Source organism: Nematostella vectensis, chromosome 3, assembly GCF_932526225.1.
Source record: "Nematostella vectensis chromosome 3, jaNemVect1.1, whole genome shotgun sequence".
NCBI classification, from domain to species: Eukaryota; Metazoa; Cnidaria; class Anthozoa; order Actiniaria; family Edwardsiidae; genus Nematostella; species Nematostella vectensis.
This window is the reverse complement of record NC_064036.1, coordinates 5,212,241-5,233,675: the sequence shown is the minus strand read 5'-3', so window position 1 is coordinate 5,233,675 and position 21,435 is coordinate 5,212,241. Positions and strand designations below refer to the sequence as shown.

The following is a 21,435-nucleotide window of genomic DNA, read 5'->3' as shown; positions in this document are numbered from 1 at the left end:
AGTGTTTTCAAACGTCAGTTTAATTTCGTACTTGAATATATTTTTATGCGTATTTTTAGGTTCTCAGCAAGTGAATCTTCAGCTATAGGTGATGTCATTGCCCGTGTCCACGCCGAGGATAAAGACGAGGGATCCAACGCTGTCATAACCTATCAGATTACCCTTGGAAACGAAGATGGTGAGTAATCACGTCTCTGCCCTCGTTATTTTTTAAGCCCTGTAGATTGTGATAAAGGGCCTGCGTTTATGATACTGTTGTTTTTAACTAACTTTTAACTGAGTGGTAAAACTAAGGCTGCTGATGATGGTGGTGATAAATGGTATGGTAGGTACAATCATGAACGATTGCGATGTTGATGGTTATGCCTTTTGGAAATGATGGCATTGAAAATGGCGGTAATGGCTTTGATGATGAAGATGATGATGACGATGACGATGATAATCATGATAATTATGATGATGATGATGACGATGATAGGTGACCATTATCTGTGATTTTTTTAAAATATTTCAGGCAATTTTCTTCTTCATCCTATGACGGGTGACCTCACCATTGCCAAGCCCCTGGACTTTGAGTACAAGTCCGTGTACACTCTCACCGTGAGATCCTTCAATATAGACCCGTCGAGTCCGCTAGCAAGAGCCAGACGACAGGGTACGATGACTACGCCACAAATATTCAACAAACAGGAAAAGCAGAGCAAAGATGTTTTTAAAAAAACAGTTTTAAAGTGTATTTTAAGTATAGTGGCCTCAATTACTATAAATGAATGTGTAAAATAATGTTTTTTTTATGAATACAGGACGTGTTTTAGAGTCATGCTTTGCTTTTTAATGTTTAGTGTTGACATCGAAATCTGATGAGGCGATTGTGACCGTTAAAGTAAATGACGCGAATGATAATCAGCCAGTGTTTATAAAAGATGTGTTCGTAGGAGGTAAGGCGGCCGCATTTAACTGAGAGCTTATTTATTACTCATCTCTAAAACCTTTCGTTTTTGTTTACCACAGGATTTGTCTACAAAGATTACACTGGAGGAGCCATCTTGGCGGTAAAGGTGCGTAATTATGTTTACTTACTGGGAATGACTAACTAGCTGATTTGTCTGGTTGATGCGGCTTCTTGATGTTATCCCGTGAGTCAAACAGTAGTCAGGGGTATTCCGAGGAACTACTTTTGCAAGACAAGGGATAGGTGGTTCGTGCTTTGGCCTCACTTGCGATAACGATGGCTGTCTAGTACTCTGACAAATTTATGCTTGGCATCGTTTGCAACAATTGAGGCGACTATAGAGCGTATTAGAGAACGAGGCAAAACAAAATACTAGTCCTATCAGACTAGTATGGGGATAACCGGGTTTTAACGTTCTAGCTGCTGGCCAATCTTTGTCCTTCCTCAGGTTTGCCTCCGGCCTACTTATAGAGTACGAATCATTTGATTGTTCTAATATTTTCCGTGTGATTAGTTAGAACAAACATTCCACACATATCAGATTTTACTACTTTACTTGTAGCTCTATAAGTCCAACTAAAGTTTCGTATAAATAATAGCATATTTTGTTAATTTTCATCATTTTTACAGGCCATAGATAAAGACAGCTTTGCAAGCGGGCCTGTCATCTACCGTGAAACTAACCAAAGCCCATCTCGCGCATTGCTATTAAACCCGCGAACAGGGCATGTCTCTTTGAACCTGGCAAGCATCCATGTGAACGAGGCTACGAAGCGCTATACTCTTGAAGTCATGGCAAGTGATAATGAGGGGAAGTTTCCTTACAACAACTCCACTAAGACCGCGAATGTTGTGGTGGGTACCTCGTATGTATTCTCTGACAGCCCTAGAACTGAAGACAGCGTGGAATGAATGATAGAATGTCGAAGTAGCAGCACGGCTACAACATCCGAACAAAAAAAAAAAAAGAACAAGTTTTAGAGAAGCGCTGTACATAGATTAAAACATTCGCAGAAAGAATTAAAACAGTAGTTCAGACGCTCTCCTTCCCTTACTGTATAAAAGCCAGTCAAATGATGTGGTATGAACTTGAGGGTTTTCACTATCTCAATTTTGAATACTGTTTCTTTATAGATACTGCAGTTTACCGAAGATGACAATGTTAGAGTAATAGCTGGTGTGCCCCCTGAGTTTATAATGGAAAAGAAAAATGAGTTAGAACGGTGAGTCGACGCGTCCCTCATTTGAACAAGTTATTTGCTTAAAGTTCCATTTAATTAATTATATTTTCCATTAAAGTTGTTATCGTGTTATTCAACTGTTTTTATCTCTTCGCAGCATTCTTGGAAATATAACAGGAGGAACAGTTATTATAAGCAACATTACCTCACCTGCAAGCGACCCACGGTATGTATAACAAAGGTAATATATGCTAACCAAAGAAAAGCAACAGAAACAATGCTAATGATGGATGGCGGGCACTGTGATAACGATGACTAATTTTAACGTTCGGAAGAGAGTTGCTAAACGCCTATAGAGACCAGGGGTTCCGTGCCCCATGTTTTTTTTTTTTTATTATATGCAAATGCCCAGGAGGGGTCTGGCTACGCCGATCAGATTTCTTTATGTCTCTTCTTGTATCGTGCCCCCCCCCCCCCCCCCCCAGTTTTCGATGTCCGTTACGGCCTTGGTATAGCTCATGACTAGATGTCGCTAGTGACGTTGTATTTCGTGCTGATTGATAATGATGTCTTTATGTATATTATTACGATGACCAATATAACGATGCTGATTATAAGAAAATAAATAGTCCTGTTGATGATGACGATGATGATGACTTGATGATTATGACTTTATTATATTTAATGAATTTATGACGATGAAATACGACAATTGATCTAGTATTAACAATCACTTTATTAAAGATCATCCGTTATCGTCATGAAGGTCGTCACGAATGGAACGTTATCTCTCCTGAACCAGGACGATATCGCTCGGTGAGACACTTGATATTTTGGGATAAGCTTAGGGGTAGGGGGTATGCGCTTTAATTAGCAAATATATCTTATTTTTGTGTGCGTCAGTTAATAGGTGCGTAACAAAAAAAAATGAGAGACGCAGTCGAGTTGCTTGACTGTTGCTCATAATTTGCTGTGGCGTCTTCTGTTCATTAAATAGAGGACAGACAATAGAGGACAGACAATAGAGGACAGACAATAGAGGACAGACAATAGAGGACAGACAATAGAGGACAGACGCACAAAAATAGATGAGATCTGTTTGTTTTTATAGAATAATCAAAATGGTTTTTTAGGCGTTACTATTCTGTTTGGGGCAGCGTGCGCGCATGCTGACACCAAGCGTGTGCGTGTGTCTTCTAATAACTCATGGACCCTTGACCAATCAGAGCGCGCGATTTACTAGTGTAGTTGCATAATAGGATATATAAAAGACTAATAATAATTTAGACTATGATATCATGATATATACCTTCTCACAGAAGAAATCACAAGCCCTTTTAAACGTGTTTCAGTATCTTCAAGGAGAAGAAGGGCTTGATAGATGATCAGTATTCCAAGTGGCATCTGAGTACGCCGAAAAGACAAGGAGCTAGCGAGGGGCAAGAGGTTGAGCCGTCCATGATTGCCATCATGGTGATAGCCGTGCTGATAGGGATAGGCGGGATAATCTGCATTTGTTTCATGTGCTGTGCAAAATATAGGTATGTTTGCATGATGAAGAAGATGAAGACTTTCTTGGTGCCGATGATCAAAATTATCATCATCGTAATGATTACATTTATGACAATAACGGTGATGATGATGATAATGATAATGATGATCATCGTGATCATGGTATATAAAATGGCTACATAGTTAAAAATTATGTCGATTATGACGTTAATAAATGATGTTGATGTTGATTGTTATGATCGGTAAGGTTGTTGGTGATGATGATTATGATGATGATGAGGTTAATGATGACATGTTTACCATAATGTTTATATAGTTAGAGATGACAGTAAGGTAGTTTAGGATCATGTTGATGTTCATGGTTCAGATAATGATGGCGATTTAGACGATGTAAATTGTTATGGTGACGACGATAAGGTCATTGCTAATGCTGCTCTTGTTAGTGATGATGATTACCGTTAAGGTCGGGTGAAGGGATGATGGTGGCATCGTTGTGGTGGCACGTGGTGGTGAGAATTTTGTTTGCTGTAGAAGATATTGATGATTCTGCTTTTTTGCTTAGGAGGGATGGCAAGTCCTTTGAACCAGACGGTCAGTTGACCACCGAGTTTTCAGGTTCCAGTAACGGCGTCGCCTGGTAGTAAGTATTCCCATTTCTATCTACACACTTCTCCCCCCCCCCCCCTCCTTCTCCCTCCTTTTCCCCCCTTCCTCCACTCCTCCTGCTACAGCCTCGCCTGGTAGTAAGTATTCCACTTCTCTCCCCTCTCCCCTCTCCCCTCTCCCCTCTCCCCTCTCCCCTCTCCCCTCTCCCCTCTCCCCTCTCCCCTCTCCCCTCTCCCCTCTCCCCTCTCCCCTCTCCCCTCTCCCCTCTCCCCTCTCCCCTCTCCCCTCTCCCCTCTCCCCTCTCCCTCCTCTCTTTCCTCCACTCCCCCCCCCCCCCTCATCACCTGCCCTCCCCCTGATAACGGCGTCGGCTCGTAGAATTCCTTTCCCTTACTGAGAATTACTAAGAACTGGTTTCTGGCTAATGTTAAATGATTCTAGAAATGATATAACTACTAATATAGTATGTGTATAAATAAAAATAGAGTATTCAAACATGGCGGTTGCGCACGCATTATGCTTTAACGCGAAACCGCGCTATAAAAGGAGCGTGCCCAGGGCAGCGACACCTTGAGTTGTCGCTCAGCCGTCGAGCTGTAAAGACGTATCGGATTTTCTTATCGAAAGCGAATATTTGATTTCATATAAACTAGCAAAGGTAGAAAGAAGCATTAAGTTGAGAAAGGTGAGGAAGTTATCTGGGTTTTAAAGGACGCATTCAGAGTTTTATTATGAAATTTTATTATGAAATTTTCAAACTTCTCGAGGTGTGAGAAGGGGGCGTCCCTATCCCTTTTATAGCGCGGTTTTGCGTTGAAAGACGAGGCTAAGACTGGGTTGGCTATATCCTATGTTGTCCAGACCTCATGTGATCGTGACCTCGTCTTCTAGTCAAATCGAAATTCTTTTTTAAGTATTAATAATGCTAACCATGCTAATAGTAACGTGTGACTTGTGTTTCAGTTCTATTAACATCCCTGCTATAGGAGCATATATTGAGTCCCATGCATCGTCACGAACACAGTAAATATAACAATTAATATACTAAACATAATCTTGTGACGTCGCCGTAATCTTAACAAACTGAGCCTTTGTGTTAACCATGTAAATAATGTTTTTTTTCTCATTCAAACGTTTTTATCAACTATTTATCGACTGTTTTTTTGTTGTTGTTGTTGCTATGGTTGTACGAATCGCTGCAGTCAGAACAGACAAAATAGATCTTCTCCTTTTTAGGACAAAGTATGATGTGAACTCAGAAGGGAAATCGCCAAAACAAATGAAGACGGCCAATGGGAATGTGATGCAAAGAATTGATGGCAGTGTAACACATATCAAAACCACACCAGTAACACAACCAGCGACTGCTGAGGGATCAACAACCAAAACTGCTAATGTTAGTTTGCAGCTTTACAAATATTGCATCATAATAAGGATATCGCAACTTTTAAATATGTAGGCTTCGCTGACCTCTATTTCCCATTGACAAAATAAACTTGTACTCTGTGTTTGTTTTGATAAATCATTTAAAATGGTGAAATATTAACACTGTTATTGAAATAAAGATTTTGGCAAGTGTAACCCGATCTTTACTATTTCAGGCATCTCAAAATCATCACCCAAAAGTCTCGGCCTTCGGCCTCGCCTAATTCCTCTTGTCTCGACGTTGATTCTTCCAGATGGCCCTAAAACCTCATCAAATAATTATTTATTATTGTTTTAGGAATTGCAGGATATGACACTTGCCATCTCGAGCACTCCACAGACCCTGTCTCCTGTCAGCGTTCCTACTCCCGCCACAAGGTCCGTGCTGAAGCGGTCGCCAGGCAAGACGAGAGCTAACATTCGAGGAAGCCCAAGATACCACGATCACTCCCACCAGCGGGGCTCTCCAAAGGTAAGGTTTGACCTGAAGGAGAATTTAGATCTCGATCCGCGCGATGAGAAAGCCGGAATGAAAGTCGTGAAAAGGGAAATGCACATTCCTAAATTTTTATCAACATCGGAAGCCATGTGGGATGAAGTCGGTACTTCCTCGGGCGTGAATAGCAATTCTCCCGGGAATTACTCGATGTCGCGACAGTTGAGTATTTCAGATAACTTATCGAAATCATCTTCGTCCCTGCACCTCATCGGTCGGGACAGCTCTGAAAGCTCGGACGACGGTTGGTCTTCTGCACCAGTTCATCTTTGTAACTCGGCAAACACTACAGCGTCAGCTTCTTTGGTGGCGTTCAAGACAAAAACCTCCTGCGCTCCTCCGGCGCCGCCTCGGAGGATCGGAAGGCGACCCGGAAGGTCTCGTATGCTCGAACCGCTGGTCGAAGAGTGTGAGTCTGATTATGACTCGGATTCTAATGAAAGTGATATCCTGGGGGGTGAGGTGTGGCATTTAGGGGGTCTCAGTGATGACGAATCAACATATCCCCCCTCTGATGATGACAACACTACCGTGTACGTCGTTACCCCTGATGTTGAGGAGAATCCTGTAGGTGCTTACAAAAGCGATGATACTGACAATGACTTTCCGAGCAACGCAACCCAGATTATGTATATTTAAAACTTTTATCGATGCACTAAAATAATAACTCTCGCAATTATCTCGCAATAATCACACAATCGCAAGAAAATAAGAAAATTTTGCAATTTAAAATTGTGTACATTATTTGTTTGAATATGTATGCATAATTGTATACCTGAACGCTTTTAGTGAAAATCGGGATATTACTATATTCTTCATTTGCTTCCGACTAACCCAACCATAACTTAGCTGTAAACTATGCAGTTTACCTAAAGCACAAAACAAACTTTTTGCTTAAAAACACTTTATTAAAATATCTTTATAAATGATAATGTGTGTGTTAAAAATTGCTTTCTCTCTAGCTGTGCATTATTCCTACACACTATAAAACAATATTGTGATTGAAAAGAATAACAAAATAATAAAATCTCGTGAGCACAATTCTATGTTGTTATCCTCGTTCTCTATTTTATTCTATGCATTAAAAAAAAAGATCGCGTTCTGTATAAAGTAGCATATAGGTAAGGGTCAAATACCGAGAACGAAGGCAGTTCGCCGTAAAACAGCCTGTGTTATATCACTTTTTCCCTGCTGATACATCAAGCCCTCCCCGTTATTTAAGATTGTAAATTATTCATAGGTATTTTAGCGAAATAAAGGAAAAGGTTTGAATCATGTAATAATGTAGTATAGAAGGGGCTGAATTGCCTCCGTTCACAAAATGGGTTAATTAAGCCTTTGCCTTTGCCATTCCTAGTCTGCTCATTTTGTGATTGTTGGTCACGTGACTATGGACTGGTCAAATTGCACTAACATCGCCAGCAGGTTTCACTAAATTTAAAGGAACCAACAAGTTGGTCTTTCTGAAACAATTTTAGTGGCGTATTTATTTTTTTGCCCCAAGCTTTATTTTGAGCATGTCGTTAGTCTGCCGTGTTTGAACTCTACTTTAGTTTATGCTGCTTGTCAAAGGATTATTGAGGGGGGGCTTCGTGCCAAGTCTTTTTAAAATATGTTAATTGTTTGTTTCCTTTTTTCTAACAAAAATAAAACTTTGTCATTTTCTCTTCTCGTAACTAAGACTTTATAATGTTGCTCATTTCTGATAAGCTTGTGATAAAAGAAACTGTGCACAGTGGTGACCGTTTGTAAACAACAGTAACCACGAAATGGATTTATTGTTTGCTTCCCCTCACAGCTCCGTAGTCTTATCCTGGTTGCTCGGCAACCTTCCATTGAATGCAAAGTATTGGTCGTGGAGTATCGTTTCTCGGAATGTTGTCGGATCTACGAGCTGGGCCGTGCTGTCTGCCGTCGAGTGTGTCGGCGAAACGGCTCGGTTACCTATCGGGGCCGGACTAAACACTTCGTAATCTACATCAAACTGATCGGATGGCATGTACGTGTTTTCGGTACCCAGATCGCCATTCGATTCTTCGTCGGATTCCGGAATTGGTGGGGGAGGAACGTTCGGGGGCGGCGGGGGGAAAAAGGTGGCGAAATGCGTAATTTCCCCAGTGTCTGGGTTTATATATGTCTCCGAGTCCGTGTCTGATTCGTTGTTGCTGTTCGCGTACGCATTGTTGATGTAGTTCAGGACGGTCGGGTCCACTGGGACGTGGGTATCGTTGGAGCCGTTTGATGAGGTCTCTTCGTCCATGTGGACAATTACTTCCTGGGCCTCCTAAGATTGAGAAATTATATGAGAACATGTTCTTACTATTTGAGAGCAAGACGTATCTTCCATCACAAGCGTGCAATTTATTTTGGAAAATAATATGTAAAAAATATTATCATCTAATAAGGATAGATGTGTTTGATTGCTTTTTCTCTTTGGTATTAATTGTCCGTTTTCTGTCAAACTAACACTGAAATCAGAATTTGGATGGAGAATGTCATAAATAAGTAGAACACAATCCAAACGATAGGTAGCCATAGATTCTAATTAAGAGTGCTCTCAATAAAGAGGAACCTACTCTTTTACCTCCTTCTACTTGCGGGAGGGTATTCACAAATCATTTATATTTGCAAGTTACAACACTTTCTCGTAAACGGTTTACTTTTTTATGCGTTTATTTTTATTCCTTTTGTTTTATTTATAACAATTTTAAGGTCCAGCCTCAATGTTATTATATCTGAAAGTTTTATTTATATAAAAAGTACAAAATTGTTCATTGAATATATATTTATTTACAATATTTATTCATTGTTCAAAATTTTGAATGTTATTTTCCTGGTATTGACCGAGTCGTGATAAAACAAGGGCGTTGTTGCCCTTAAAAAACCCATCGCCGAAAGCTGCGATGGGGCTTTGCTTTTGCAAAGTAGACCGGGATTTTTTTCAGATTATTTTCAACCCTGAAGGGTTGAAAGTTGAATGTAAAGCGCAAGTGATCCTTCCTGCATAGATACTTGCGCTATAAAAATGCACACGTTTACATTTTTTACATTTTCCTTTACATTTCTATTGGAGCCTTGTGAACTCGAACCCTCAAGGGAAACGCAAAAAAAAAAACACGAGATAGTGGCTACTTATCCGAGATGACATGAGTGAAAATAGGTATCTAGCTCGACGTCGGTTCGAGTCAGTAGGGAGTTATCAAGGAGTTTATCAAGTTATCAGAGTTCGTTATCATGATTCCACTGTGTATTGATATTTATGGTTCATCAGCCATTTGCTGCCTCACAGGCGCGTATCTTGGCTCTCAAGCTCGACAGTGGTTAAGTTGTCGATACCAGCTTCCAATCGCTGTGCACAATAATTCAGCAATATTATAGGCATTTTATATAAATGTTGAGTTAAAAATTGGAATTTATGGTTATTCTGATTAAAATGTTGATCATAATATGGTAGAAATGTATTTTCTACATTTGCGAACAAATTCAAGCGAACGATACGTTACCCCTATAAAAATCAAACAGCAAGACATAGACAATAAAATCGCCACCTTTAGAGTTTCGTGAAATAAGCCAACTCTAGAGAAACTTTGAATATGCCAATTAAGTTCATGTCAATGAAAAAGTGATTTTCCCAAGCTGATTGGCTAATTTTCTTAAAACGTGTTGGCGACCACGGTAGCGTGCGCTTACTAATAGAATCAGTCAAAGACCGGTATATTCCACTGACGGGATTTTTATTTGGTACTTCTAGTCTTTTAACGAGAGCATTAACTATTATTAATCAACGTGGAAAACAATTATGTTGCAATTAGTTTCTTGCTTACCCATAAATTGGTGTACTGTATGTTCCCTTGAAACACCCTTCCCTTGCTATATTCGACCAGTCAATACGCAAAGTAGCCCATAAAATGGTCGTGCTAACATTACCCGTTTTAAAGTATGCAATAGTCCAAGGTAGTGATACCTAAGTCTCAGATAAGATCACTCAAGACACAGTAATTGTAATACAGTAGTCAACAAATGCGTCAACTGTACCTGTGCGGGATCTGCTCTTCCACCGCCGCTTGAGCTCACAGGGTCAATACTACAATAAGACGATATTGCACAATCAGCCTAGCGTATTTTTTTTTTCTAGTATCAATATTTTTAATACCACTTTTGAAGTTTTAGGGCTACCCTTCTGATTTTATATAATATACTCACTAGAGTGGTTTATCGTTGAATGTTACGCGGGAATGTTTTCTTGGAAGTCTTTCATCCCTTCTTTTTCTGAAACAAGATGGAAACACTTCCTTAAAAAGCACTTAATAATAAATATTTACACGAATATTTTTTGTTACAAACTACATACTTGCAAAGGATGAGAATCATGGCAATTCCGGCGACTCCCACGAGGACGGACAAGAAGATAAGTGCGATCACGACAGGCGACAACTCCTCTTCATCAGCTGTCCGCGCGCTCGTCACTGGTGGCTCCCCCTGTCCTGTCAGCTGCCATTTTACGTACTTCGGGCTGCCTTCACTCGCTTTAAAAGCACTAAAAGAAATGACGATGTCAGTATGTAAGGAATGCCCATGATAACTTTGGGTGCTTGGAGTAGGCGTACAGTTTTGTTTTCTTATTTCGGGTATATTTGTAAACGTTTCACAGGCAGGAAGATGAACCCCGCCTTACTGTTGTTCTCTAACGTTACACAATACGGGTGTGTTTTGCTGGTTTTGATTGAGAGAACTGGACCGCCATATACAGCGCGATCTTTATATCTGCGAATACGAAATATATGTGGAACAACTTCTGACGAATCACAAGTGAGAATCCCGACGCTTAGACTTGTTGAGACACGTTCCTAGTTGACTGTAAATCCAGTGATTGGTCATAAAAGCATTCTATAAATGAATGTCCACAATTCAACGTTTTACTCGTGGCGCATAACGTCTCCCATGCCACGAAGAATACTCAGTTAAAATGTAGATAATCGGGTAGTTATACCCTGTATACATGACCCTGAATTTTAGGTCTGCATTTGATAATTTCTATGAATAATTAATTAATTTGATTACGGTTTTAACTTTTATTAAGGTATTATTAATAGATAAGCTTTTAGACAAAATGCAAACAACTTACTCGAATAATTGGTTGTAAGACATTTCTTGGAGATTCTTGATGCCATTGATCGTGATGATAGACCTGTGACGTACAAAATAATATTCGAGGCACAGGAAGTTGTCTGGTATTTTTTTTCTAGTATCACTATTAATATCACTTTAATAACACTTTTGAAATTTTAGGGCTAAACTAATGATTGATGATTGGTACTCACGTATTCCCCTCGCGGGGCCTGATTGACTTGATGATCACATGGCCACCGCCATTCAGCTCCTTGATATCCCTGGGAAATAATGAAGACTTTTTAAGGTCTTATTAATGCACACTGTAATGAAAGGACAGAGCTTTCTGCGGTTTGGTATCATTCTGTTTTACCAAAACCCATCTATTGTAGCTTTTTCGTATTAGCCTACCTAATCACCTTAGGTGATCGGAATATAAAGCGAGTCAAAGAAACAGTATTTTTAGGTGTTATTCTTGACGAACACTTGACATGGTTACCACATATTACCAATGTCGCGCGTAAGGTTTCAAAAGCTGTAGGAATTATGTATAAAGCAAGTTTTTGCCTTTCAAAGCAATCACTATTGACGTTGTATTATTCTTTGTTATATCCATACTTGCAATACTGTGTTAGTGTTTGGGGATCCACTTATCCATCTAATTTGAATCGTATTCTTATGCTCCAAAAACGAGCAATACGTATAATTGTTGGAGCATCCTATGATGCACACACTGATCCGATATATAGGAATCTAAACATATTGAAATTCAATTATTTATTTTTATTTCAAATAGGTAATTTAATGTATCAATTTAAAAATAGGTTACTTCCCCAAACATTTAACAGGATATTTCAATTGAACTCTCAAATTCACGATTATTACACGAGAAGCTCTAACTTGTTCCATATTTCCATGGCCAGAAATATTGAACCACGCGCATGCGCGCTAATAACCAGAAGTTGGACTAACGGCTTTCAAGAAACAACGAAGTTTGTTAAGAAATGACTTACGCGTAACCCTAAAACGAATTTTTAACCGTATCCGAATGTGAAAATGAAAAAACCTGCATCGGAATCGTATTTTTCAAAGATTTAACATAACAGATATAGAATAATGTTCGACACATAATGAAAAAATAGTTCGGTTTTGTAGGTTTTAAAAATAGCGTTTTCATTGTGTTGTTCGCTAAATGCATCTGAATAAAATAACGTAAATTTGTCTCAGACACCCTTGAAATAAAACCTAGCACTCAGTAATAACATCTCTTGGCTCAAAACCTGCATCGGAATCATAATAAAGACATGTTTACCTTGAGTCTTCATCGAGAAGATTGTCTTTACCGCTTCATCGTAATTCGGTTTTTGCGATATAAAACGTATGATCTCCCTTGAAGTTTTGTTCGTAGTTTCCTGGCATTCGAATGACAAATCGAACGTTTGTCGAGAAAGTTGAAGCATTTTATCGCGCGCCTTCTCTTTGAAAACTGGCTGTTGATGTTGCTACGAATTGTCTAAGACTGCCGGGAGCATTGCTAAAGGCCGTTCCTCTCCAGGCTTTATCTGTCAATCATTTTGAAATTTAGCGGGAATTTCATTGGCGGGTAGTTCATGAATGAAGTTGTAGTTTCATCGTAGTACGCGCGTAGTAAAAAAATACTACGCAATGTTTACAGTTTATAATGACTGAGTAATCAAAGAAATGGCGACGTAACGAGAAAACAAAAACACCAGTCCGGTAGGTTTTCATCCTGGCAACACACTATGTCGGATATATTACAAAGGACGGATCCATTCTTTGAGTTTTTACTGACGGAAAGTGACTCCAGGTACGAGCACAAGCAACGCCTTGCAGAAAACGATGTAATCGGTTATATAACTTTGCCGCGACCCCTCCTTGCTGGCTGGTATTTAATCAAAACGAAGGACATTCGGTACATCGACCTGCTAAACAAGTCTATAGGGGCCACTCTGAAGATCAGCTCAGAAAGCGTCTTACTTGAAAAAAGATTGGACGATCTATGCAGGAGAAGTTCGGCACAGAAAAAGAAACTAAACGTACGGGGATCGGTGAAACAGCGCTTGGACTTTTGCACCAGCGCTTGCAAAGTCCGACTCTTGAGGAAAGAAGTTGTAGAAATAAAGGATTTGGTGGAAGAACGAGTCGAGGAAACTTCTTCCATTGCAGAACGTGATGAACTAGTTACAGCCTTGAAACAAGAGGTGCAACGGCTCAAGGGTAATAATGACTCCTTGAGACAGCAAATTAGGCACTTGAAGAGGGAAACATGCAATGCAAATGTGGGGACTCCCATCCCTGAATTAAAGACCGAACAAAGTAGAAACCGAAAAATAAAAATACTGAAAAATAAAGCAGAGAAAGCACTTGCATTTGTAGAATTGTTTGGCTTAGAGCTTGATTTTCTCCAAGTAACTGACTCTGTCAATGAGAAAAACTACAATCTGGACTTGTCAACAGCATGTCAAGGTGGATCCAAAACAACAGGCCAGAATGCCCAATACCTGTCACTTAATGAAAAGGACAAAGCCACTGTAGAAAGTGTTCTATTTTTGATGGACAAATTTGGTGTTGGGGATGATTTTATCCAAAAGGTGTCAAGAATAGTTGATGGCTTCCCTAGAGGCTATATCATAAAACAGTGTCACTCAGAGCTCAATAAACAGTGCAACATCAGGCCCACTCCAGGACAAGTTCCAGGAGCCCAGTTCTCTTTCAAGGAGAGACTGGTAGAGCAAATCAAGAGTCTGGTGAGTTGTTAGTAATTTGAATCAGGATTTATGTACAAAAATGTATTAAGAAATGATACCCCCCCCCCCCCCCCCCACACACACACCCCAGGAAACAACAATGCAACAACAAATCACACCCCAGAAAACATCAATGCAACAACAAATCTTGATTTGTTGTTGCATTGATGTTACAGTACAGTAATGATATTTACAAAAATAAGCATATGCACTCATGATATTTACTAGATAATCTGGTTGCTGGAAATATAGACTGCCTGCTATTAATCATAAATACCCAAGTTAAAATAGAAGTGGTATCCCATTTCTTTTAACAGAGAGCAAGTGGTATGGTTACAGACCATGTCAGGATAAAGCTCAGTGGTGACGGGGCCAGAATGAGCCGCTCCTCAAATTTCACCCTTTTTAGCTTTGCAATACTGAATGCACCTGATGATCTGCTTTCCTCGAAAGGTATGTGTACCTCATTTATATGCTATATCTCTGGCTATACATGGGACAAGGCTATACATTCCAATGTTTCTTATACCATCTTACAAATACATTTGAGGTACACACACAGTGGCAGTTATCAATGAGCCAGAGAAGTATGAGACAATAGCAGAGAGCTTGAAAGATGTTCTTGAAGAAATTGATGCAGTGCAAGATGATAGCTATGTAGAACTTGATGGCAAGAAGATAAATGTAGAGTTCTTTCTGGGCGGAGACTATAAGGTAACAGTCGTCTACAGGTTCTTAGCAGAATGTGACATTTTAAAAAGAAAAACTAATCTAGTAATTTGTTTCTTTTTTTTTCAGTTCCTCTTACAAACAATGGGTTTGAGTGCTGCAAACTCAGCATATGCTTGTCTTTGGTGCAAAGTTCACAAGAAAGACAGGTAAAAATTGTTAAGAATACTAGGTCTAAGTGACCTACAATACAAGGTAACTATTTTGTAATTTCCCCAGAGGTGATATGAGCAAGGATGATGAGTATTATGAGAAGGACCCACTACGCAGGACCCTACAGGATATTATTGAGTGTGGAAAAAGAACGAAGGGAGAGAATTACTGCTGTGTAAATAAACCCCTATTCAACATTGAACCTGACCACATACTAATAGATGAGCTCCACTTAATGCTGAGGGTGACAGACATCCTGATAGATAATGCAATAGAAGATGCAATGCAGTGGGATGAAAAGGAAAAGGTCAATACAATCTACCTGATAATATACTTTTTATGACAAATAAAGCACTTATATAGGACATGAATGACTGTCCATGTACAATTACTATAAGAAGTGGAAAAACTGTTAGCAATGGAATTGTAGTATGTTGTAGTAAAGTTTAAAAATGTAAAGTGCCACTGGGCTTTAGGAAATGCCACTACAAAAAAGTTTACTCATAGCAGAAATTTTTTTTTATATTTCAGATCAGTAAAAGATCAAACAAAGGAAGCACAAGCCATCTGAGTCAATTAGTACAAACTATACGGTCGTGTGGGGTATCATTTCAAGTGTGGGAGAAGCTTAATGCAGATGGTAGGGGAAGTGGTACCTATGACTTCACAAGTTTGATGGGTAGCGATAGAAAGAAACTTCTGAAAAAGCTCCCAGAGAAGCTCATTGGTGTCCTACAGCCATCTACAGCTGCTAGGGTTGCAGAAATCTGGAAGGTGAATTTAGCATAATTATGCTGAAATCATTCTCACTGAAAATTAAAAAGTAAGCTATAGAGATATAAATTGTATTTTCATGATTCCAGGATTTCCACCATTTGTATTTTGATTGTGTTTCTAACTGGAAACCACCATCCATGGTAGTCTATCAAAAAGAGGTAAAGCTAGAAGTGTTTTATAAAAATTAAAAAAAACCAGTATGATCTTGATAGAATCTGACAAAACTATTATACCTGTTTTTTGTAACAAAAATTCCACAGGCTAAAGAATGGATAACCAAATTCAGTAGCCTTGGTGATGTGAGGCTTGGCTACAAAAAAGAGCGAGTGACGTGCTACATGCATATTGCAGCCTATCATGTTCCAGCCATGATAAGGCGCTATCAAAACCTGAAGCAGTTTAGTGGTCAAGGTGGGTAAATAATATTATTTTTTGTAAAAATCAAAAAGTGAAAAGTTTTGAAAGTTTGTTTACTATAAATACTTTTATAGGTCTGGAGAAAAATAGTGATGATGCAAGAAGAGTGGTTTTGAGGAAATCTAACCACCTTGATGACCCCTGTGAGGTTCTGCAAGCAGAGTTTAGGTTGGGCAAGCTAAAGCACAGGGAGAAACTCCCTCGTCCCTATGTCAAACGAAATGCCCAATATTGGGAAGAGGAAATTAAGATAAAGCGAAGACGAGGGAACACAAATTAAGGCTCTACTAACTTTATTTGTCACCAAGTGCAACTTTAACGAAAGAAACTGTTACTTTCTCTTGAAAAGCCCTAGGTAATAAAACTGGCAGGGGTTGTCTGGAGTATTTCTTTGTTGTAAAGCTAACAAAGCTTCTAACCTTCATGGGATAAAATACTTTGATCCCCTGTCCATGCATGTCAGCCAGCTGATCCCAGCCCTTTGGAAAATATGTGGCAGGGAACTGATCTCTTTCGAGATAATGCCAATTGGAGTCATTAAAATTAAATAAATATCTAAAAACATCTCCCCTGAAATAAAAGGTTACTGGTAACCTTGACCTAGATTTCAAAAGCACTTCAACCTCAGCTCGAAAGACTGCGACATTGGAATGAAGGACACCTCCATCAGGCATAGGTGGGGAGTAGAACAAGCTGAAGGACAAATACACAAGAGGATTTAAGTAAAGCATCTGAAAATAATTCTGAGCTAGATTTTAGGCAATTTTCTATTGTGGATCTGTTACATATGCAACTTGCCTATTATTTATTATTCTGTAGTCTCAATTTTTTTTAAATTTGGAAACTAATAGGTGAAAAAAGCCCTAGTGGTAAATAGTAGGTCCGCATCCCAGTAGAGTTGAGCTTCTGAAGCTTCTGACGTACCGGACACACTCGGACGTCATGTTTTCGACAGGTTCCCATGTTGCATCGTAGGGAGAGAAGCCCTTCCATAAAACGAGGTATTCATGCTGATTATCAGAATGCAGAGTAGTATATTTTTATCTGCAATATCGTAAATAGCAAGAAGCCATCGGGGGCAACGGACCCCAACAAAAATACGATGACACGAGGCCGGGAGCGATGTGACCTGTAAGTTAAACTTTGTCAAACTCACCTTGCCTTCTGTGGTCTTGCGCTCTAAGACAAGCCGATCAACTTCCCAAAGCCGACCTTTACCTTGAATTCGTTTCAAAGGTCGATCGCAAAAAAGATCAACGGAAGAGTCGAATTAAGCGTACGATAAAAACCCTTCTCTCGTCTAGCCGCCATTTTTTCACGGGTCTAAGACCCGTGATTTGTGGATTTCGGGAACCAATCAAATGCGCGCAAATACAATGGATATGCAAAATAGGAAAAGCTCGGCCCAACTCCCGTTTTGGTTCAATATTTCTGGCCACGAAAGTTTAGAACAAATATACATAAGTTTGCGTTAAGACATCAGGGACCTAAATATTTCAATTCATTGTCTTCTGATATTCAGTCTGCCAAAACGCTTAACTCTTTTTGTAATAAGTTAAAGACTTCTCTTATTAACTCTTAATTTTTTTTTTCTTTCTCGATTTATGTTTGTGTGTGTGTGTTTTTTATATAAGTATGAAAAAAAATATGAAAGCTCTCCTACCAAATATTTATATGATTAATCTGACTGTCCCAAATATCAAATATGTATTTTCTTTTAAGATTTAGGAGGTCCGTCTCGTTTAAGCCTTGCTTTATTTAAAAAAATGTATTAAGTGACAAAACAATAAACTGAAACTGATATATAGATTTAGGCATTGCCTAAAAGCGGAGCTCCAAACGACCAAATCTTTGTTTATTTTCGCTTAATATTTTTTTTAAAAAATGTTGAATATTATTATTATTTCTGTTTTTGACGACGTCAACGATTTCACAGATCACGCGGCCAACTTGTTATACCCCTTCCCCCCACATCTACATGGCACATAGCAAGTTTAGTTGTCATACGACGTGAATGACTTCACGTAACTATCTCAATGCACCCCACTTGAAACGTACATCACACCTACCGAGTTTTGTTGTCACACCATGTTTCTTTAATAAAAATATTTTTTATGAGGTCAGCATATTTTTTTGCTTCTGGTGACGTCATTGATGACGTCACAATCACGTGACTATATTGGTGCACCTCCCTTGACCCCTTCATGACACAAGAAATCAACCAAGATTGGTTGTTATATGATGTTTTGTTCATGAGATAAGGATATTTTTTTTCTTAATGAAATCGGAGTAGTTTTGCTTTTAGTGACATCCTCGATGACGTCACAAATCACGTGACCATATTTTTTCACCCCCCTTGACAAAAAAATGACACTTGCCAAGTTTGGTTGTGAAACAATGTTTCTTTCAAGATATATGAATTATTATGCTTTTAATCTCGTTTTTTTTTTTGCTTAAAGTGAGGTCATCGATGACGTCACACAACACGTGACCATATTGTTGCATCCCCCTTGACACTAACATGACACCTACCGAGTCTGGTTGCCGTCATCAATGACGTCACAAATCACGTGACCATATTTTTGCCCCCCCCCCCCCCCCCCCTGACACAATCATGACACCTGCAAAGTTTGGTTGTCATACGATGCTTTTAAGGGACGGACGGACGGACATCGCGTCACGAAAACTCAAGTCGATGGGTTACCAATATTTGTTACCATATTTGTTTTATATACCACTTTTTCTTAGGTATGGGGCGCCGCGTGGGAGCTCTTATCTGGTTTCCCAGATAAACAATGATAAAAATAAAATCTAAAAAATGGCATGCGGCACATATTCTGGACGCAGCCAGACGAGATATGTGGCCTTATCACTCGCAACTACTCACTCGAGGAATTCTGGACGCCTCAGAAGAATGTCATCTTTACTCATGTTTGAAGTCAGCACCATGCTGTTTGAGCCCCTCAGCAGAAATATCTGAGTAAACACACGATACATACTAGTTATAGATTTGAGTGAGTGCTATTGAGCAAGCATAACATTCCATGAATGCTTGTACTAAGCAACAACCGGTACTTTCTAGTATCGAAGCTACAAGAAGAGGGCGCGCGCCACGTGCCCATCACAAATAGCCTGACCAGCATTTCCCACTATCGTCCAGTACCAAGCAACAACATGAAAAATTAACACACAACGTAGATTTCCCTAGATTATGCCTGATTTTCCCCACGCTATACTCCCAGTGTGTGCTAGGATTGGACGTTCCTGACCAAAACAGAATCCAGAATTACTAGAATGCTATTCTAATCCATTTTCGCTTACTGTTACTTGTGCTTTCTCTTTCGTTTCCTTCGGCGGGGTTCCTTTATCGGAGGCCTGGACCGAAAAGCTAAAGGACTGCCCTTCATCTTTATCGGCGAAAACATCTGCTGTCCTAATTGTCCCGGATATTGGCTCGACGTAAAACAAATCCGTGACTTCTCTGATGCGGTATTCCACAACGCCATTAACACCTGTGTCGCTATCGGTAGCCTAAAAACGTAGTAAGTACGAGAAATAAGTTTATATAAGGGTTTTGCCTTTTGTTCTGTCTACAAACGTAGTTGTACTTTCTTCGTCATAGTTTAATATTAACTACTTACTAACCGAGAGTGAGGTCATGCCAGGAAATATCAAACTTTGGCGTATCGACCGAGGCTTCGCCAATCACAGCGCGGGTACTATCGTAGCCATATAATAAACGGAAGTGACAATACTTGCAACAAAAGCAGGAGCGGCTCCGGGATATGAGGAAGGGGCTGGTGAGAGCTCACCAATATATAAAACATTTATGGCGGAAGTCAAATTTGTTGAGTTTAGCTCTCATGCTTTTCTTCTACAAACTTCCGTCTCGTGGATCCGATTCTGAACAGAGTGTTGTTTTTGCTGATTGTTCAGTGCGAGTAGCGAGCAGTCCAGCAAGGGATTTAAAAAAAAAATAGAAGATGCTGGATAAAAATACTTACAGTGACAGTTAAAACTGGGAAGTCGAAACTTGTATCCTTGTAAACTCCTGTGAAAGTCAAGCAGCCATTCCATTACCATTATTACTCCCTGAACTGTAGACATTTTGGTCATGCTTAATCAGAATCATTAGAAAACGAGGTACTCAAATTGCACTAAATGTATTTGTTTGTCCATGAGAAAATTCAAAAGCAAAACATAGGTGTTCTCAGACGGTGTGTACCTCCGATGTATTGAACCGATGCGAAGACTGGTCCATTCCGGTTTTCTGTGGTAGACGTCACATCAATCAACACAATAGCACGTGACTCTAGGGCCAAGGACCCTCCGTCTGTTACCTTGACAACCACCTGGACAATGCAGATCGTAATACAGGATAATTGGCAAGTGGATTGTTTATTGTTTATATCCTTATACTACAAACCTATTTTTCTTAGACGGAAAAAAAGTTCAAGTCAACATGAAGCTATAACTTATCCAAAAGAATTATATTCCCTAGTGACAGTTTGTGCTTGCCTAGTTAATAGCCTAGTTAGAGCTATTGGCGAATTGCACCGTCCCTTTTGCCATACTCGTTATCAACAAAGTTCACTTTAAAGACGACAAGCCCATTCCCACCCTATACCACTTACAGTGTAATTGTGCCGCTGCTTGTAGCTGAGCACGCCAGCCACACTGATCGCCCCACTGCTCGAGTCTTTGATCTGAAAGTGCCCATGTGCGCCGCTTTCGATGCTGTACATGAGGCGTCCGTTGGCACCGATGTCTTTATCAGATGCTATCACTGTTGCTACTGGAGTGTCTATTGCAGCCGTCTAGGAAAAGAAAAGTTCAGAGATTAAGAAATGGAAGTCAATTAAATGTAAGACATTTTGAATGGCCTTCTGGTGTTTCACATGCCTGTTAAAATTATAATTATCTGCAATTTAAGTCCGGGCATGTCTAGAAACGAACGCCACTTTGTTCATATCGTAATTAACGCTAACGGCCGTTTGTATACTGGGCTATGTTTTCGTAACCTGCAAATACTCTTCCTACAATAAGCTGTGTAGAGCTACAGCTAAATTTGTTTGATCTGCGATTAAAGTACATCTTAACACAAAAACGGTTCATACTTCTTTTCAGAGCATTCCTCTATATTAATTCCTCTATTATTTATATTTTCGCTATCGTATCAAGAGAACACCATCGTGTCTACAGATAAAATACTACTATACTTACTACTACTAGAAAAGCTTCAACAAGAACAGATACGCATAAAGCGACAAGATAACTTAAGGCTTGCAAACATATTGTATGCGTCAACTG

The 21,435-nt window shown here is 39.5% G+C and overlaps 3 protein-coding genes and 1 long non-coding RNA gene across 16 annotated transcripts in view; 2 read left to right on the top strand and 2 right to left on the bottom strand.

The window, feature by feature from the left end:
• LOC5512789 (cadherin-23) overlaps positions 1 to 7,213 on the top strand; it is a 57,514-nt gene extending 50,301 nt beyond the window's left edge. For 5 of the 6 annotated variants that reach the window (XM_048725490.1, XM_048725489.1, XM_048725494.1 and 2 more), the window contains 13 exons: positions 60 to 178; positions 515 to 655; positions 843 to 938; positions 1,012 to 1,058; positions 1,583 to 1,807; positions 2,087 to 2,175; positions 2,291 to 2,359; positions 2,878 to 2,949; positions 3,486 to 3,674; positions 4,208 to 4,285; positions 5,215 to 5,274; positions 5,488 to 5,647; positions 5,975 to 7,213. In XM_048725490.1, coding sequence (XP_048581447.1) covers positions 60 to 178; positions 515 to 655; positions 843 to 938; positions 1,012 to 1,058; positions 1,583 to 1,807; positions 2,087 to 2,175; positions 2,291 to 2,359; positions 2,878 to 2,949; positions 3,486 to 3,674; positions 4,208 to 4,285; positions 5,215 to 5,274; positions 5,488 to 5,647; positions 5,975 to 6,811 — 2,182 coding nt within the window. In that variant the 3' untranslated portion in view covers positions 6,812 to 7,213. Of the gene's footprint in view, positions 1 to 59; positions 179 to 514; positions 656 to 842; positions 939 to 1,011; positions 1,059 to 1,582; positions 1,808 to 2,086; positions 2,176 to 2,290; positions 2,360 to 2,877; positions 2,950 to 3,485; positions 3,675 to 4,207; positions 4,286 to 5,214; positions 5,275 to 5,487; positions 5,648 to 5,974 lie in introns of those variants that run through there. The other variant, XM_048725491.1, reaches the window with a different exon arrangement.
• LOC5512766 (protocadherin Fat 4) overlaps positions 7,060 to 21,435 on the bottom strand; it is a 64,907-nt gene continuing 50,531 nt past the window's right edge. For 5 of the 7 annotated variants that reach the window (XM_048725481.1, XM_048725485.1, XM_048725484.1 and 2 more), the window contains 11 exons: positions 20,760 to 20,942; positions 20,351 to 20,477; positions 20,130 to 20,176; positions 19,447 to 19,656; positions 19,013 to 19,101; positions 11,494 to 11,562; positions 11,298 to 11,360; positions 10,524 to 10,709; positions 10,376 to 10,441; positions 10,208 to 10,256; positions 7,060 to 8,456 (listed from right to left, as the gene is read on the bottom strand). In XM_048725481.1, the coding sequence (XP_048581438.1) occupies positions 7,965 to 8,456; positions 10,208 to 10,256; positions 10,376 to 10,441; positions 10,524 to 10,709; positions 11,298 to 11,360; positions 11,494 to 11,562; positions 19,013 to 19,101; positions 19,447 to 19,656; positions 20,130 to 20,176; positions 20,351 to 20,477; positions 20,760 to 20,942 (1,581 nt within the window). In that variant the 3' untranslated portion in view covers positions 7,060 to 7,964. The remainder of the gene's footprint in view (positions 8,457 to 10,207; positions 10,257 to 10,375; positions 10,442 to 10,523; positions 10,710 to 11,297; positions 11,361 to 11,493; positions 11,563 to 19,012; positions 19,102 to 19,446; positions 19,657 to 20,129; positions 20,177 to 20,350; positions 20,478 to 20,759; positions 20,943 to 21,435) is intronic. The other 2 variants (XM_048725486.1, XM_048725487.1) reach the window with 1 other exon arrangement.
• On the top strand, positions 12,770 to 17,148 carry LOC5507733. 2 transcript variants are annotated; one of them, XM_048725495.1, is made up of 9 exons: positions 12,793 to 14,049; positions 14,367 to 14,502; positions 14,600 to 14,763; positions 14,848 to 14,927; positions 14,998 to 15,238; positions 15,463 to 15,705; positions 15,795 to 15,866; positions 15,969 to 16,119; positions 16,200 to 17,148. In XM_048725495.1, the coding sequence occupies exons 1-9, from the start codon at positions 13,045 to 13,047 to the stop codon at positions 16,403 to 16,405; spliced, it is 2,298 nt and encodes a 765-aa protein (XP_048581452.1). In that variant the 5' UTR covers positions 12,793 to 13,044; the 3' UTR covers positions 16,406 to 17,148. The 2 variants fall into 2 exon arrangements, with proteins under 2 accessions (XP_048581453.1, XP_048581452.1); XM_048725496.1 differs by lacking the exons at positions 14,600 to 14,763; positions 14,998 to 15,238 and having other exon boundaries at positions 12,770 to 14,049.
• Positions 16,402 to 17,961, bottom strand: LOC116614890. Its single transcript, XR_007307376.1, has 3 exons — positions 17,282 to 17,961; positions 17,050 to 17,135; positions 16,402 to 16,818 (listed from the first exon to the last, which is right to left on the bottom strand). It is a non-coding gene; the product is annotated as an uncharacterized LOC116614890 (long non-coding RNA).